The 18,831-nt window shown below is 48.2% G+C and overlaps 1 protein-coding gene across 1 annotated transcript; it reads right to left on the reverse strand.

Moving 5' to 3' along the window:
* Positions 1-17,011: 17,011 nt before the first annotated feature.
* LOC127576862 (transcription factor LBX1-like) lies at positions 17,012-18,442 on the reverse strand. Its single transcript, XM_052027667.1, has 2 exons — positions 18,097-18,442; positions 17,012-17,496 (listed from the first exon to the last, which is right to left on the reverse strand). Exons 1-2 carry the CDS (start codon positions 18,440-18,442, stop codon positions 17,012-17,014), a joined length of 831 nt encoding a protein of 276 aa, XP_051883627.1.
* Between the last annotated feature and the right edge of the window lie 389 nt (positions 18,443-18,831).

The raw sequence follows: 18,831 nt of genomic DNA on the forward strand, positions 1-18,831 counted from the left end.
GGCACCCTGCCTGTAACCAGCAAAGCTTTAAACATCTGTCAGGGCCCCAGCAATCTCCTCTCTGGCCTCCAATAGCAGCCTGGGACACATCTCATCAGGCCCTGATGATTTGTATACATTTAAGTCTGCCAAGACATCTAATACCTCTTCCTTATTAGTGATAACATGTTCCAGAAGTTCCACTGACCACCTTCCCTCAAATTCTCCAACCACAATGTCCTTCCCGGTGAGTAGAATTGAGTAGCATTAATTTGAGTACTTGCCTACGTTCTCTGGCTCCACATGGACTGCTAATTTGGCCCTTATAAGACCTACTCTTTCCTGGTTACCCTCTTTCCTTTAATGTATCTAAAGTGCACTGGGGTTTTCCTTGTCTGCCAGTGACCTTTCATGTTCTGCTTTGTTTGCCTATTCTAAGTACCTCCTACACTTTCTGTAACCCTCAAAGGGCCTCACCTGTTTTCTGTTCTCTATATCTGCCGTGTTCTTCCAAAATTTTCTTTATCCAGCCCTCTACCTGTTCACTTCCAGAGTGCTCAGGACTTGCTGTCCTTGCCTTTCACTCTTACAGGAACATGTCGGCCCTGAACACTCACTGTTGCACTTTTTAATGACTCCTACTTGTCAAATGTAGATTCACCTGCAAGTAGCTGCTCCCAGTCAACTCCCGCCAGCTTCTCTCTCATGTTATTGAAGTCGGCCTTCTCCCAATTCAGAGCCGTTCTTGAGGCAGTGGGACCATTTTTATCCCTTTCCATTGAAATGGTAGTTATAGTCACCATCTCAAATGCTCATTACTATTTATTATTGTTGTCATATGTATGTAGATACAGTGGAAAAACTGAGCTATCCAGACAGATCATTTCCGTACACAAGTACATAGAGGTAGGTGAAAGGAAAACAATGCAGAATATGGTGTTACAGTTACAGAGAAGGTACAGAGCAGGGAGGCAGAGTGCAAGAGCCACGATAAGGTAGATTGGGAGATCAAGAGTTCATCTTTAGCACATGAGAGCTGGTCTGATAACATAGGATAGAAGCTGACCTTGAACCTGGTGGTACGTGCTTTCAAGCTTTTGTATTTTCTGCCTAATGGGAGAAGAGAGAATGTCCGGGGTGGGAGGGGTCCTTGTTATGGTGGCTGCTTTCCTGAGGCAGCGGGTAGATAGAGAGTCCATGGAGGGGAGGCTGGTTTGCGTGATGGACTGGGCTGTGTTCTCAAGCTCCCTGCAATTTCTTGTGGTCTTGGGTAGAGCTGTGATGTATCTAGAGTGGATGCCTTCTATGAATCATCTGTAAAGATTGGTAAGAGTTATTGGGGCCATGCTGAATTTCCTTAACTTTCTTAGGAATTAGAGGTGTTAGTGTCCACCTTGGTCATAATGTCAATGTGGCTGGACCAGGACAAATTGTTGGTGATACTTACACCCAGGAACTTGAAGCTTTCAACCATCTCCACCTCAGCGCCATTGATAAGACAGAGGTGTGCACCTCCCCCCTTCCTGAAGTCAATGACCAGCTCTTTTGTTTTGCTGACATTGAGGGAAAGGTTGTTGTCATGACACCATGTCACTAGGCTCTCTATCTCCTTGCTGTATTCTGTCTTATCATTGTTTGAGATCTGGCCTACTACGCTGGTGTCATCTGCAAACTTGTAAATGGAGTTAGAGCAGAATTTGGCCAATCATAAGTGTATAAGGAGTAAAGTAAGAGGCTGAGAACATAACCACTGTGGGGCACTGGTGTTGAGGGTAATTGTGACAGAGGTGCTGCGGCCTATCCTTGCTGATTGTGGTCTGTTGGTCGGGAAGTCAGAGTTGCAGAGTGGGGTTGCTGAGTCCTAGGTCTAGGAGTTTGGAGAGGAGTTTGTTTGGAATTATGGTATTGAAGGTGGAGCTGTGGCCAATAAATAGGAGTCTGACGTAGGTACCTTTGTTATCCAGATGATCGAGAGATGAATGTAGGGCCAGGGAGATGGTGTCCATTGTGGACCTGTTTTGGTGGTAGGCAAATTACAGTGGGTTGAGGTTGTTGGGGAGGCTGGAGTTGATATGTACCAATGACCAGCTTCTTGAAGCACTTCATGATGGTGGATGTCAGAGCCACTGGGTGGTAGTCATTGAGGCACTACCTTGGGTACCAGGATGATAGTGGTCTTCTTAAAGCAGGTGGGAGCCTCAGATTGAAGCAGGGAGAGGTTAAAAATGTCTGCAAATTCCCCCACCAGCTGACTTGCACAGGATCTGAGGACACAGCCAGGGACACCATCTGGGCCAGATGCTTTCTGCAGATTCACTCTCCGGAAGATTGATCTGACATCTGCGATGGTGACTGAGCACAGAATACATTGAGCTCATTGAGGAGAGCCAGTAATACTGCTCAACCTCATTTTGTAGCCCATTGTAGCACCCTAATGGGTGTACAAAGGTCATCCTTTGATTTTCAGAATAGGTCAGGGTCATGCCATTTGAATGCTGCAGTCCAGGGCTTCAGTAGGGAGTGGATCTCCTGGTTCATCCGTGGTTTCTGGTTTGGGAACACCCAGATTGTCCTCTTTGGTACACAGTCCTCAACACACTCGCTGATGAAGTCCATGATGGTGGCGACATTCTCATCTGGGTTGACCACTGAGTCCTTGAATATCATCCAGTCTACTGACTCAAAGCAGTTGTGTAGAAGCTCATCTATTTCCTCAGACCAGCCCTGCACGACTCTCTGTACCGGATCCTCCTGTTTCAGCTTGCGTTTGTATGCAGGGAGAAGGAGCACTGCCTGGTGCTCTGACTCACCAAAGTATGGGTGATGGATGGATCAGTGACTTTGTGTGGCAATGGCTGAGAGTGTTTGGACACCTGGTGGGACAGGAGCCATGTTGATAATACTTTGGGCAGCATACTCTTGATGTTGGCACAGCTGAAGTCCCCAACTATGATAAACAAGGCCTTGGTATCCTGTTTCAAGGCTGTTGATCATGGAGTATAATTCATTGAGTGCAGGCTTCACGTCTGCCTGGCGTGGGACATAGACTGCCATCAGGGTAACTGAAGTGAATTCCTGTTGGGTGGGGGGGGTGGGTGTGGTATAGGTAACACTTCACCATTGGATATTCAAGTCAGGTGAGCAGGAACTCACCAGGACCGTCACATCTGAGCACCACGAGGGGTTGATTAGGAAGCAGACCACTCTGCCTCTTGCTTTGCCTGAAGGTGCTGTCGGTCCTTCTGGTGAATTGAGGATCCCTTGGGCCTATGGTGTAGTCAGGTGAAGCAGGTGTGAGGCAACACACAGCAGTCCCTCAGTTCCCTTTGGTAGGTGTTCATCCAGCTTGTTTTCTGTGACCTGGACGTTGGCCAGGAGTCTGCTGGGGAGGGGAATCGAAACCCCATTGTTTTGGTCTCACCTGCAGACCAACGGGTCTACCACACTGAGAGTGGCTTCTTCTGGTGGGGCCTGGGGCTCTGTGACTGGAATCAGCTGTTCCGGAAGGTAGGTGGGTATGTCTGGTGAGGTGCTGGAGTCGGGTTTTGGTGTTGGGGGCTCCAGAGGGTTGGGCTCCCGGTCTAGTCAGGCCTGTGCGTCCGGCAGCGGTGCTGGTGCTGGACACACCACGTGGTTGGGCCCTGGGATCGAGCCGTGAGGCAGGCCACTCCCAATGGACCGTTCACACGGTGGGCCACTCTCAGACGTCAGGGACGTTCTAGGCCTCGTTAGTTGGGTTGGGAGATCACCAGACCTGTAAGCAGGTTTAAGGGAACATTGTTAGTAACTCTGACAGTCTTAGAATTGAGAGTTTAAAGTAGGGTGATTGTAATGGGGATCCACTGGGGATGGCGCCACACTCCACGCCGCCCTGGAACAGTATTTAGTTTCATTCACTGTACATTTGACTTCCCAAATGTCTTGGCTCACACTTGTTAGGATTAAGTTCTGTTCTGCCAATGCTCCATCCAACTTCCTGTCTGATTTACATCCTGCTGTAGCCTTGGACGATTTCCTTGCAATGGAGTTTTAAGAATATATTTTTTCACAACCAGATGAACTCCACTGCTGGGGTTTGATCTCCCCTGTTCTCTTTTCGTCGAAGCTCCATTATTTTACCTTCCACTGAGTCTTATCCCTGACTGGTCCTTGTTCCTGGAACGTGAACTTCCCTAACTGTGGATTACGTTGGCCAGTCCTGTGGCAATGCAACTGTTTTTTTTTACTGATTTTAAACTCTGAAGAAATGTCTCTACTCTTGCTTCCCTGTTGCATGCAGATAATCCATCTGGACCAGGAGGTTTGGCCTAATTAAATATTTTGCATTTTGAATATCATTTGCAACCTGACCTTGTGCTGTGCCCACTTGCTCAGTCTCCCTGAAACTGATTAGCATCTCTGCCTTTGCCCTCTGACTTTATCCTTTCCATCTCTGACTCTGTTCTCATCCCATCTTTCCTTGTGTCCATGAGGAATATCATCTTGTGTTCCTTGTTAACTTAAATTTTCAGTTCTCTCTCTTCCTAATTATGTTAGATTTCTCTCCTGATTATAATATTCTCCCTTGTCACATTCTCCATGTACTCAAATGTTCTTGGCTCTTTAACAAGACACTAGGAATTGATAACATTTAGATTTCCCCTGGTTGTTATTGTACATCACTTAATGTTTTGACTGTTTCCCACTCCTATATACTGTTTTCTATTTTTATCCAAGTTCTGCTCCTCAACTCTTAAAACTTGACTTCTAATCAATCTAGTCAGAATTACTCTGGTCTGTCTTCATCCTCAATCATTACCTAAACTGTGCTCTGCTCACTATTGCCCAGGCATTCCCCTGCTAGTAAACCCCCTCCTGTTGGGCTGCTTGTAGATTGGGTAGGAATGGAGTCCGGGATACTTTGGAATGGGATTTCCTCCTCCTATGCGCATGGCCCAGGCTGACAAAAGATTAATCGAGGAAATTTTAAGGAGCATCTTGGAAAGAAGTGCAGAGATTTTGGGAAGGAATTTGGACTGTGGAAGTCACAGTGATTAGAACTCCGCAAGAGGCAGGACAATTTCAGCAATAATTGTGTAGGAACTGCAACTTACTCCCCTCCACAAGGTTAAAGAAAGACTCCTCCAGACCCCTGGAAACCAAAATGATTGTTTGAGACCAGGGTTCCTCTCGTTAAGTTTGCTTTCACTGTGATTGCTGTCTGGCGACAGCCACCTAAGCCTGTTGTACCCCTGGTGTCTACCAGAGGGAGCTGCTGCCTTGCAACCCGTGCAATAAATTTCCATTGTAATTACCACCAAGTCTTACAATCTAATTAAAAATAGAATTGGTTTTGCCATGGGAGATTATCATATGAACTGTGTCAATTTAAACAGCACATTTTTCCAGATTGCAGTGAAGCACTGACCTCCTAATTGGAAATACTCAGTTAGTAGAAGTTTTCTGACGACTTTCCTCTGCTGGTCTCCAGCTTTGACTGGCCAGAATACAACTCCGATGTACAATTTTGGATACACTCCGCACGAGGCAGAGTGTACAGGATCCAACAAAGTGTGGGCTGAGCATTGACCTGATTAAACCTTGTCAAATCCCTGGTACTTGCTTTCAGTTTTGAGGGATCTCTGAACTAGGGAGTGGATCTGACTCTTCATGCCTGTGCTTCATTTGGACATGGTCAACCCCAGTTAAGTAAACCAGAAAGTGTTGCAGGAGGAATTGACATGATTAAACCGCCAGTGATCCTATGGAACTAGAATAATCAGGACTGGAGCTGGTTTACACATCACCAGTGATGGAAGCTAATGGTGAAGCCTGAGGATACTTGGTCTCAGGATTTCCAGTTCAGCCATTATTTGTGTGGGCTGATGAAATGAGACCCATTCTGTTCAGTAAATCACATTCTTCCAGAATACTGACCAGTATCTGTCCTGCATATGTATATAGATTAACCCCATGCTCCAAGCCCCTCCTGGCAGATTGGGTCAGCTGTTGAACACAGTCCTGGAGTAAGACCCAAGGAAACTTTGCATTCTTTTTTTAGTGAACTTTCCATATAAACGTTTGTGGGTGGCATCCACTACCCCATTCTTAAAAGGTTCCTGTAAGGCCTGGATAGAGTGGACGTGGAGAGGATGTTTCCATCAGTGGGAGAGTTTAGGACCAGAGGGCACAGTCTCACAATAAAGGGATGTCCCCTTTTAAGACTGATATGAGGAAGGATTTCTTCAGCCAGAGGGTGGCAAATTTGTTGCCACAGAGGGCTGTGGAGGCCAAGCCATTGGGTGTATTTTAGGCAGAGAGAGGTTCTTGATTGGTAAGGGGAAAAGGGGAGAGAATAAGATTGGAGGAAGATATCAGCCGTGATTAAATGGTCGAGCAGACTCAATGGGCCCAAATAGCCTAATTCTGCTCCTATGCCTTGGCTCCTATGGTCTAAGACATCAGAGGCTGGGAAGTGGGAAGAACAGAGCAATGAGCAATGACCAAAGACTGGGGGTTTCCACATATCCAAGGGGACTGGGGACCTATTCATAACTGACCAAGATTCAGGTCAAGATGTGAAGCAAAAATCCAGGTAAATGTAACTCAAGACTTGTCCAGTTATCTCATGACTGCACCAACATACCAATATCGGGTGTGGGAATCTCCCAATTCCAAATGTCTGTAAACGCATTCAGAAGTGGATTCCTCAATAGAGGGAGGAGAGTGAGGGGTAGAGTAACTTGGTGGTTAAGTTGCCAGTCTGGCATCTGGGGCTTGGACCATTTTTTAATCTGAATTTCTATTCCCCAGCTACCATGGTGCAGAATATAAACCTGGATCTGGACATATGGTTCGAATCCCACAACAGCAGCTGGGAAATTTGAATTCAAGTAATAATTATTTTTACAAATATCAGTAATGGTGATTGTGAACTTATGGGATATCCTTTTGGAAGGAAATCACCTGTCCTTCCCTGTGTGGCCTGCATGTGACTCCAGACCCCCCACTGTGGTCGGCTCCTAATAACCACCTCATTTTGGAAAGGGATGGATGACACATCCTGTGCAAGGACAATAAGATAAATTATCAGCGATTTAATTCACAGGGAGATATGAACGTGAACTTTGGTCCTGCTCTTTTGGCATAATTCAAAGCAGGGAGATTAAGGTGTCCCATTCAGCTCCGTGGTTATGGATAATGGCAGAAGTGGCTGAGGTGTGTACTTGTATGGCACTGGACAGTGGCCACAGTGTCCTTGACCTTGGTGGACTACTGTCCAGATGTGATATCCCCTCACACTGCAGGTCCATTGGACCGCTACCCAGAGAATGACTGGAGAGAGGATTACTAGGTGAAGACTGGGCTCCTGTTGACTATTTTGTAGCCAATTTGATAACCAGAGGCCATGGGATTGGGACTTCCCTCTGGTGTACATACCTGTGGTCAGTTATGGTAGTGAGTGCTGGTTCACTGAATTCTTCCAGCCACCAGCCCCTCCCCCAGCAGGACCTGTTACCAATACTGGATCCTACTTTTACACGTTCAGAGTTCCAGTTCAATCCTCAACTCAGTGCTGACATGGACAGGTAACTGTGACAGCTCACTCATGGGTTCCAGGAGTTCTTGTGTGGACACTGCTCGTGTGGAGAACTAGCACTATCCTCTCTCTGTTCCTCTCCTCCTCCTCCTCCTCTCCTCCTCCTCCTCCCCCTCTCTCTCCTCCTCCCCCTCCCCCTCTCTCTCCTCCTCCCCTCCCCCCTCTCCCTCCCTCCCCCCTCCCCCCTCTCCCTCCCTCCCCCCTCCTCTCCCCCCCTCCCTCCCCCCTCCTCTCCCCCCCTCCCTCCCCCCTCCTCTCCCCCCTCCTCTCCCCCCCTCCCTCCCCCCTCCCTCCCCCCTCCTCTCCCCCCTCCCTCCCCCCCTTCCTCTCCCTCCTCCCCCCTCCCTCCTCCCCCCCTCCCTCCTCCCCCCCTCCCCTCCCTCCTCCCCCCCTCCCCTCCCTCCCCCCCTCCCTCCCCCCTCCCCCCTCCCTCCCCTCCCTCCCCCCCCTCCCTCCCCCCCTCCCTCCCCCCTCCCCCCTCCCTCCCCCCCCTCCCTCCCCCCCCTCCCTCCCCTCCCCTCCCTCCCCCCCCCTCCCTCCCCTCCCCTCCCCCCCCCCTCCCCTCCCTCCCCCCCTCCCCTCCCCTCCCCCTCCCTCCCCTCCCCTCCCCCCTCCCTCCCCTCCCCTCTCCCCCCTCTCCCCCCTCTCTCCTCCCCCTCCCTCCTCCCTCCCCCTTCCCCCCCTCCTCCCGCTCTCCCCCCCGCTCTCTCTGTCTCTCTCTCTCTCTCGCCTCCCTCCTTCCCCCAGTTGAGAGCAGTGTCTGGTGTACCTGCCCTCGCCCTCGCCCGCCACCCATTCTCTCCGCAGGACTGCATTAACTGGAATGCAGCGGGAGCGGTTCTGAACGCACCCCCCTCCCCCCCACCCCGCCCCGGGCCGGCTCCGCAGGGACCGTGGTGGTAGGGAGCCCAACCATCGCAGGTTGGAGATTTTGTAATGAGAGCCACGCTATCCCCGAAATTCAAACTCCGTCTGAATTATCAACGAGAATTTGATTAATATGCAAATTTAAGCCAAACAGCTCCATATAATTCTTTCAGTAGAAGGTAATTAATCACTCGTTAAGGCAAATTAATACATATATCAATTCTGTCAGAAACATGTTCTGTTCAATCGCCCGTAAAATTGAAGTTTGGAGAATTAAAGGCGGTTCAGGAACATTATGAGTAAGACTTTCAAATTGATCCTATTTAGCAATCAATCAACACCCTCCCCTAGGTTAATATGGGCTAATTCTTTACACCAAATCATAGTCTTTTAATGACACACAGTCGATAAAAAGTTAACAAAAATGATAACGAAGGTGGCTGGTGATAAAGATGATGGAGGTTCGGCGCTCCACGCGAGTAGGGGGTCGCAGAGAGGTCCCGGGACCCCCGCTCTGTCCCACACCGGCCGGAACTGCAGCCCCCGAGCGCCCGGACCCCCAATCGGTGTGACGTAGTTTCGGATCCTGGGGAATGGGGAGGGTCCCGTCCCCGGACACATCCCAGTCACACGGGGGAAGGCAGGTGCAGCTTCCCGGGGCGGTTCCTGCCCCCGGGGGTGGGGTGCTGAGAGCTCAATCCCCCTCCCATCCCGACCTCCATCTAATGCCCCTTCTCCACTTCCCCCCTTCCCCATCTCCCCCCTGTTTCCCACCTCCTCCCTCACCTCCTCCCTCACCTTACCCCACCCCACCTTCACCCCTCCCCTCCCTCCTCTCCCCTCCCTCCTCCTTCCCCCTCCCTCTTCCGCCAACCACCAAGACCATGGAACAGTACAGCACAGGAACAAGCTCTTTGTCCCTTGAAGATGAATCAGATTAAATCCCTTCTGCCTGCACATGATCCACACCCCTCCGTTCCCAACATATTCATGTGTCTGTCTCAATGCCCCTTAAATACCACTATTGTATCTGCCTCCACCCCCACCCCTGGCAGCCTGTTCCAGGCACCCACCGCCCCACACATCTCCTTTAAACTTTCCCTCTCTCACCTTAAAGCTGTGCCTAGTAGTATTTGACATTTCTAACCTGGGAAAAAGACTGTACCTAGGCTATCTATGTTTCTCATAATTTTATAAACTATCAGTTCTCCCCTCATCTTCCTAAACTCCATAGAAAACAATCCAAGTTTGTCATAACTTCTATTTATAGCTAATACCCTCTAATCCAGGCAGCGTCCTTGTGAACCTCTTCTGCACCCCCTCCACAGTCTCCACATCCTTCCTGTAACGGGGCGACCAGAACTGCACACAATGCTCCAAGTGCGGCCTGACCAAAGTTTTATCCAGCTGCAACGTGACTTCCCGACTCTTATACTCAATGCTCGGATGAACTGAAAGCAGGCGTGTCATACGCCTGCTTCACCACCCTATCTACTTGTGTTCCCACTTTAAGGGAGCTGTGGGCTTGGACCCCAAGATCGCCCCATACATCAATGCTCCTGCCATTAACTGTATATTTTCCCCTAACATTTGACCTCCCAAAGTGTAACACCTCACACTTTCCCGGAGTAAACTCCATCTGCCATTTCTCTGCAGGGATCTACAGTCGGTCTATATTCCACTATATCCTTTGACAACCTTCACAATCCTCAGCTCCACCGATTTGTGTATCATACGTAAACTTACTAAAAAGCCCATCCACATTTTCAGCCAAGCCATTTATTTATACCACACACACACACACACACACACACACACACACACACACACACACACACACACACACCCCATCACTGACCCCTGAGGAACACCTCTGGTCACAGAACTCCATCACCCTCTGTCTTCTATGGGCCAGCCAATTTTGAATCCAATCTACCAGTTGACCATAGATTCCATGTATCTTAATCTTCTGGATCAGCCCACCAAGAGGGACCATGACCACATAGGCAACATCTGTTCCCCTCCCCTCCCCTCATCAATCATCTTCGCTGTCACCTCAAAAAAAATTCAAATCAAGTATGTAAGGCCTGACCTTCTCCACACAAAGCCACACTGACTGTCCATAACAGACCATTTCCACGAATATGAATAAATCCCATCCCTACGCTGTCCAGTAACTTCCCTGCCAATGATATGAGGCTCACTGGCTTGTGATTTCCTGGATTATCCCTTCTTGAACAGAGGGACAATGTTGCTACTCTCCAGTCCTCTGGTGAGAGAGGATACAAAGGTCCCCTCTGGTCTCTCTCAATAACCTGGGTTACATCCCATCAGGCCCTGGGGACTTATCCACCTTGATGTTCCTTAACAGAGTCAACACCCCTCCTCCTCGACCTGAGCATGTCCCTAGGTTATTAGCACCACCCCCCCCCCCCTCACACACACACACTCTGCCTCACTCTCTTCCCTCGCCCCGCCAGGAAGGGTCCGGACCTAACGTTCACTCTGTTTCTCTCTCCACAGATGCTGCCCGGCCTGCTGATTTTTTTTCTCCTCATCCAGCAACAGCCAGCGGGACAGTCTGCAGCTGAAGGGGCGAACGTTCCCCGGCGGTCCCCACGTATGGGCCGCAGTATTCGCCGGTCAGTTGGACTGTTTCTGGGTGTGCGCGCTGGCCTGGCGGTGCTGTCCTGGGCCGGGTTCTAATTCGGTAACAAAGTGCACTCAGCGGATTGTCCGCGGTGGCAGATTTCCCTCGGCATCGTGTAACCGGAGTGCAGTGTGACCTGGGTGAGAGTAAATAACTGCGTTTACCTAGCTCCTGTCCCGGTATCCACTCACCGGTTGTATATGTGAACCCATTTACCGCTCCCGACGCTGTGACCGGGATAGACGGCGAGTCCCTGGGTCAATGTGTTTGACTGTGAGACAGCGGGCGAGGGGGTACCCCGTTGGAACGCTGTGTAAATGCAAGTTGAACACAGGATATCCATTGAAAGGTGTCTTTGGGAAAGGGGATGTTTTGAAGCGCTGTACACGGGTCTGCATCTCCCCCTCGCTGCGCCAAAGTCTTGTGGCCTATTTTGAGGGGTAAAAGGTAATTCCCGTTCATGCGCCATCGATGACCCGGAAGGATGTGGGTGGGGACTTGTACCACTGCCCCTCATCGCTTGCCTGTCCGAGTTTGGAACAGTCGGTGCATTTGGTCGACGTGCCGCCTGTGCTAACACAAACCCCAGTCTCGGGCGTTCAGGTAACGAATGTTACCTGCTCAGTATAGCAAAGGGCCGTTATAATAATCAGAGCCGGGCTGACACCTAGTATTAATTAGGATACCGATGGTAATGATTAAGAATGAAAGTGTGAAGGATTTATTCAGCTTGCAGGAGCGGTGTTACAATCAACCTTGTTAATTAGTTTATGGCGGGATTGCATCCCCATTCAGCCAGCGAACAGCCAACGATTTATCGCGTTTCCCAGCCAATGAGAACGGTGGGGTTTGAAATATGATCATTGGCCGTCAGTTTTTGGAGGATGTAGGATACAATCAGGGAAGTGTAGACAAGCGCAGAGGACGGCTCGATTCTGGTTGTAATGAGGCCAGCCTTCACTTACACAGGGAATAATGCATCAAACTTCAATTTTCCGGTCGATTGAATTAGTGATTTTTCTCCAGAAGTAAAATACACTTAAGTCTTCTGGATTAATTACCACGTTCAGGTCCCAGAGATTCCAGTATTAGTTATCGTTGCCGCGCCTGACACCAGGCTGACACCCACTGAAATAAGGCACTGGGATCTCGGAGCCAATCGCTCAGCCCATGGACTGTATCCTTGCACGCGGATCATTCTCCCCCTCCCTCCCTCCTCCGCCACCCACCCCCGGAATAACTACAACAACGGCGTCTGAGAATTACTTACACAATATTGGAACATTTTTCTCTCTATACATTTTCTCTTACCATTGCACCGGATGTGTTACCCCCTCAAAACCTCGCCCCCTCTACCCTCAGCGCCTCAAAACCTCGCCCCCTCTACCCTCAGCGCCTCAGAACCTCGCCCCCTCTACCCTCAGCGCCTCAGAACCTCGCCCCTCTACCCTCAGCGCCTCAGAACCTCGCCCCCTCAACCCTCAGCGCGTCAAATCCTCGCCCCTCTACACTCAGCGCCTCAGAACCTCGCCGCCTCCGCCCTCACCACCTCAAAACCACTTCCTCTACGGCCACCACCTCTTCTACACTAATGTGTAAAGCTGGGGTGCGGGTGCGATGTAAAGATTCCACAATCGCAGCCTAAAGACAATTAATATAAACAGATATCTGCGTTCAGATGCGGTTCCCATGTAGCAGTTACTACCAATTTACAACGCATCTGCCTGCATCAAAATATAATAAATACATCAAGGCGTCTGTGAAACAGTAGATGGTGAGGGGTTGTAGATGTAAATATACAGGCTGTCACAGATAAGCTGCGCCACACACTGACGTTGTATCATATATAGAGGCGGATATGAATGTTAATATGGTGTATGGTATTTTTAAGCAGATTATTAAAGTCTGCGGAGTAACACAGGTGTAATATTTTGTACGTGTACCAGTATTGTGTCTGGGTCCGCAGACACCACACTATAATCGTGTAATAATGAATTTTTAAATCTATTTTACGTGGGTTTTGAGTCTGTCTGAAGTTTAAAATATCTGCATGGTGCAAGGGAGCGAGTGTGGTATCAGCGGAATCCGCCGCTTGGTCTCGATTTCTCCACGTGTGGGTTTAATTTAACAGACCTTCCAAAACTAATGCCTTGATTTCAAATAATTCGTTAACAATATAAACTAATATAAAATATCACACGCACCCCTCCATTTAAAACCTTACAACACAGACAGGGCGATGGCAGATTTTGCCTATCCAGGTTTGATATTTAATTGTTCAATTTTGTCTGAAGCTTATTTTCTTTTCTCACTTAGGGAGTCTTAAAATTATTTTTAGATGCAAATTCCGGCTCATGGTGAGTTCTTGGCTCGGTAAATTGGCGAGATCGCTCATCGGGGTTTGGCCAAATCGTCCCTTTCTTTGCGCTCTTGGTGTGAACTCGGGGAAATTCGCGGGTATGTGAAAGTTCCTGCCGGCCGAGTGAAGGGAGGTTTGAAATGTTACTCCGGGATATCATTAAAAGGCCATTTTGTTTCGTTCGTTTGTTATTTCCACGTTCGTCCTCCCTCTATTTCTTAATCTTTCTCTTTCATTTGCTCACACATAACTGAAGATAAACGAACCCTCTCCCCTACATCGTTACAGTTACATCTCCACAGACAATTGCAAACGTTGCTGCCTCGGTATCCCCCCGTCTGCTCACGCCAGGCCCGGCTCTGCAGCGCGGGCGGGTGATGTGAGAACGAGCTGTCCGGGGTTGGGGAATTAACATGTTGTTATTGCTGAGTGAAAGAAATATCTCCTTCTCTGACTGAGGGAGGGATGGAGCCCAAGAGAGAACGAGTCCCGGGAACTGCATCTATCGTCAGCCAGGCCCCCGCGCAACCCATCATTTGTCGAATGTTTCTAAACTAGGGTATTAAATACATCGATTTAAAACAAGAATTTCTAGACAATAATTATCAATCTAATTGGAGCATTTGAAATATTTTCAACTGCTATCTGTATGTGTGCTGTAATACAGGACTATTTACATTTTAACAAAGCTTATAAAATTTACAGTGCATTTCTATAATTTTTAAAAAAATAATACTTACCACCGGGGCAAGGTGTTAATTTTACATTGGCCTTAATTTCCACAGGGAGCTCATGCCATAGAATGCATGTTATATTGTAGACCCACTTTTTAATTTCATTCGGGAAATAAAATACAGACATTACCACGAAACGGGGAAATAGTTTTAAATTAAAATTGGGATGGCCGAGCAGAAATAACACGTTTATGTAGCAGGCGAGCATGTGTCGGAGGCAGGGGCGGACTGTGAAAGAACGAGAGGCATCTCTTGAGCTGTGAACGGAGAATATTCGGATGGAGTGTGCGTTTCAAAAATCCACACTTATTTGAGATGTATTTTTGTTTAATTGGCCGGTTTCCTAATTTCGCTGCTGTCGAACATCCCGTCCGAACAAAAGTTGTCTTGTTTAAAATGTGTATCGGATAAAGCTCGATGTAAAACGCGCACCAGCCCCCGCGCTGAACTCAAAAGATCTCGGCTCTGCCTCTAACTCCGTACAAACCCCTGGCTCTAAATTCTATCGAAAGCGTCGTGTTTGTAAACCCGTCAAATACTCGGGGAAAGAAAACTCGACAGAAAATATTTTAAAAGCTCTAAAAGGGCCGATCGAACGCGGACAAAAAGAGTCGATGTTGTTTTAAAACGGGCCCATAAATGTCACAACGCTTTCAATGAGACCGTCGCGTTATTTACACGCCTCTCTGTCCTTAATTCAACAGAGGCAACCCCAACTTAATTTTGGCCTTTTTTTTAAACAAAAAAAAATGCCAAATGGCCTTTTAACAAAGTGCATCTCTTTCTTTCCCGATAAATAAAGAAGAGACTCGTTCATTTTAATTCATTGCCTGCTCGAAGCGACATTAACATTGCAGATGCCCCTGGACACACCGATGTATATATTAGCCCTTTTGTAGATGGCGATAAACATTCAAGGGGCGGAATTGACCGATCCATCAAATTGTCTCGAAATTGTTTAGAAAATTCATAAACCATATGGTGTCCAAGCGGTTAGTTGCATTCTGTCAAGCACAAACACTTGTTCTCTCCAAAGTCTGCTCGGCACGGAAGCAGCGGGGGACTTTGTATAGCCCATTGTCAATTGACAAATCAACACCCCGACATCATTTGTCCGCAGTTCCCATGCGTTCCGCTAACATTAACCGGCTCATACATTCTCAATGACTTCACTGCCCGCAGAAAATGGCCCAAAAACGGGGAAAAAATTGGCATCTTTTTTCTCTCCCTCGCTCTAAAAAAAAACAGATTTTGAGTTCTCACATAAATTTCACTTTTGTTCAGTATACAGTGTCCAAATAGCCAACTCCATCTCTGTTTACAGTCCCCGGTCTCCCGTCCCCTGCCCGTTATTTATTGGGCTGTTGGCAGGGCATCTGGCTGCAATATTGTCCACTCGTTTTTCCATACGGGATTCACATTTGTCAGACATTAGAGCCACACGTTCCTTCCAGCTCCCACTTCCCGTCAATCTCCGTTCACTAAAAGAAAGTATCGGAGCGCAGGGGGCGAGGAAAACAGGGAGGTCGGTTTTAACCCACGCTCTAAAACCTAGAATCGGATCGCCAATCTTAAAATGTTTGCAACAACACTTCCTCTCCGCCTTGTCGGCAAGGAATTGGTTAAACCCGACCTGAAAAAATGTGTCCACATCGAATTAAAATTACTGGTATATTGTATCAATATAGCAAAATAAATTCGGGTCGTTCAACCTGACCAGAACCCATTGAAAAATAGTTTATTTTACTTGTGTGTGTCGTGTCTCTGTTTAAGGATTGTGAATACGCGCGTGTGTCAGTAAGTGGCTTTGAAAGGAGCTTCTATTGAGATGTAAATTACCCACTTCTTTTGGAGAAGGGTACATGATGGAGCAGTTCATTAAATCTCGCACGCGTATATCGGTAAATGAGCGGGGCTTGGACTGGTGTTCCTCGGCTGGAGATGGGACGGAGCCCGGTTTCCGAGCCCACACAGTCGACAACAGATCAGAGCTGACAAACATATTTGGGAAAATATCTGTCGTCCCGCGGCAGTTCTTTGAAAGTTCGTGCTTCCGAAAAACAAAATAACCCGCATTCACATTTACAGACGAGACCCTTCCAAAAATCCCGCCTCGATAAGCAGGCTGGATTTTAAGTTCTTTAAAAAAAAATAAATTCACAAACCACGAGGCGAAATCACAAAATAGGTTTAATGGGGTATATGTGGAGGCAGAATTTCTGATAGCATTGTATAATAAATCGTCTTGATATTAGACAAAAAGGAGAGATATTTAGAAAGTTACAAGTGTGTCCAGTAATTTTGTTTTTTAAAAAATAACTGTGTCGTGCAGACGCAGCACATGCGATGGATGCAGAATTAACCCTGACATATCCCTGCCGCTACTGAGGATTCAAGGAAGGCAGAATATTATATCACACATCCAAGATCTTCTAACTGATGCACAGTAATAAGAATCCGCTCCCTCTAACCGAGAACCGCCTTCCAAACCAGATAACCCGCCACTCCTAATTCATAAAGGCTTTTTCTTTATATACAATATATAGAAATCGAAATTATTAAATAGCTGCGCCAGATTCTGTGCGGTTCTGGCGAATCTTAAACACCGATTATTGCTTCTCTCTCTCTTTTTTGGGATATTTCTGCCTCGGATTGAGCCCGTTTCTAACTAGAGAATTAAAGGAAGAAATCGGATAATTTCTGGAACATGCTTTTGAAGCTGCACTGTAGAAAGTCGGCGCGGAAGCTCTCTTAATTTTTTTTGCAATAATTTTTGTGTTTTTATATATAAAATGGAACAACTGGGGTCGGGGTGAGAAAGGCAAAAAACAAAAAAAAAGGAATCAGTCATCGACTTCAATCTCCTCCTCCTCCTCTTCGCCCTCCTCTGAGTAGTCTTTGCGGGTCGGGTGACCCATTGCCAGTGGCGACGGCAGTGCATGGGCATCTGCGGAGGTACTTTTGACCGGACTGTGACTCTGAGATCTGGTCTTACTGCCGATCTCCGCCGCACTCTGCTCCAGTTCCGTCAGTTCCACAATTTTTTCCAGCTGCCTTGGTCCCAGTCTCTTCGCCGATTCCACGTCCGCCTTCATTTCCTCCAGGTCCCGCTTGAGCTTGGCCCGGCGGTTCTGAAACCAGGTGATGACCTGGGCATTGGTTAGGCCCAGCTGCTGGGCGATCTGATCGCGGTCAGCCGGCGACAAGTACTTCTGGTACAGAAACCGCTTCTCCAGCTCGTAGATCTGATGGTTGGTGAAGGCAGTCCGCGACTTTCTGCGTTTCTTGGGAGTCGGCCTCTGCCCGAAGATTGTGAGCCCGTCTCTCCCTGTTAAAACAGACCCTTTTTAGAGCGGAGAGAAACGAAGGAATTTCAATGTCAACCCAATGCAGGAGAAAACATTTCATTATTGACATTTCCCTTCGAACCCCTCCAGCTTCTCGCAGAGTAAACGGTAATGAATTTTCCCACATCTTTTAATTAATCCGTGGGATTTTTGTTATTTAAAACTCCCTTTCCCCGCACACTTCGATTAAATTAAACTCCCCGAGTGTTTCCTACACCCATACTGTTAACAAATTAAAATATACCAACCCAAGGGAATTGTTAAAAAGGAAACCCGCAATGTTTAGCGTATAATGTGGAAACACTGCTGATTTTTAAGCCGGTGATAATACTGTCTGGTTCTTTCGGTGCTGAACGCTGGCGGACCCGTTCAACGGGAGAATCAGCGACCAATTCTGCTCAAAATCTATTGCAACGAATATCAAATTCAATTAACATTTCCCACCCTCCAAAAAAAAATCAAAGTTTTATTTCGATGCCTCTTCACATTTGCAAACGGGGTTTTGTCAAATTCCGTGCAGTTCTACCAGCCTGTCAAACCGGGTAAAGTTTGAGAAACGCCAAGGCGTTAGTTCCACCTACCCTCCGCCGCTTGTAGAACGCTGACCTCCAACCCTTTAAAAGTTTTGCTGGCGAGTTCCTCCAAGGCGCACAAAGGCGAGGTCTGGGACAGGACCCCGGGTCGGCCGGCCAGGGCAAGGGCCGAAGGCGTGTGCTTGTCGGCCGCTGACAGGAGGTGGTTAGTTCCGCACAGAGCGAAGCCTCTCCGCACCGACGGTTTGTTGAGTATATCCTCGATGCTGAATGGAGTCAGGGGCTTGTTGGCGTTGGCCGGGGGCGGCAGCTGGTCCAGCGGGCTTCTTCTCCGCTCGTCTAGTGAGGAGTGCAAGGTAGCCGAGGAAGACTTCGCCTCTTCTTTGGAACTCATCCTCGGGTCTAGTTGACTCCCTCCCCTCTCCACTCTCTCTCTCTCTCTCTCTCTTTCTCTCTCTCTCTCCCACTCACTCACTAGAACAAGGAGAGCAAAAGTTCAAACCAACTTCGCAGTCGCTGTCTCTCACAATCCGTCTGACTAGGGAGAGGGTGAAGCTCACCAGAACCGGAGAGAAGCGATGATAAATCCGCTGCGCGCTCCCAATCCAGATTCTCCTCCTCTCTCTCCCTCCCTCTCTCTCTCTCTCCCTCTCTCTCTCCTCCACGCTCTGACCTGCTCTGTCACATCAAGTATGCAGGCAAGCGAATAATATTCTCTTTAGAGTGGGGAAGGAGGGAGAGAGGGGCAATTGACGATTGCTAACAAGTTATTGTTGATTGGGT

Source organism: Pristis pectinata, chromosome 12, assembly GCF_009764475.1.
Source record: "Pristis pectinata isolate sPriPec2 chromosome 12, sPriPec2.1.pri, whole genome shotgun sequence".
In the NCBI taxonomy this organism is placed as follows: domain Eukaryota; kingdom Metazoa; phylum Chordata; class Chondrichthyes; order Rhinopristiformes; family Pristidae; genus Pristis; species Pristis pectinata.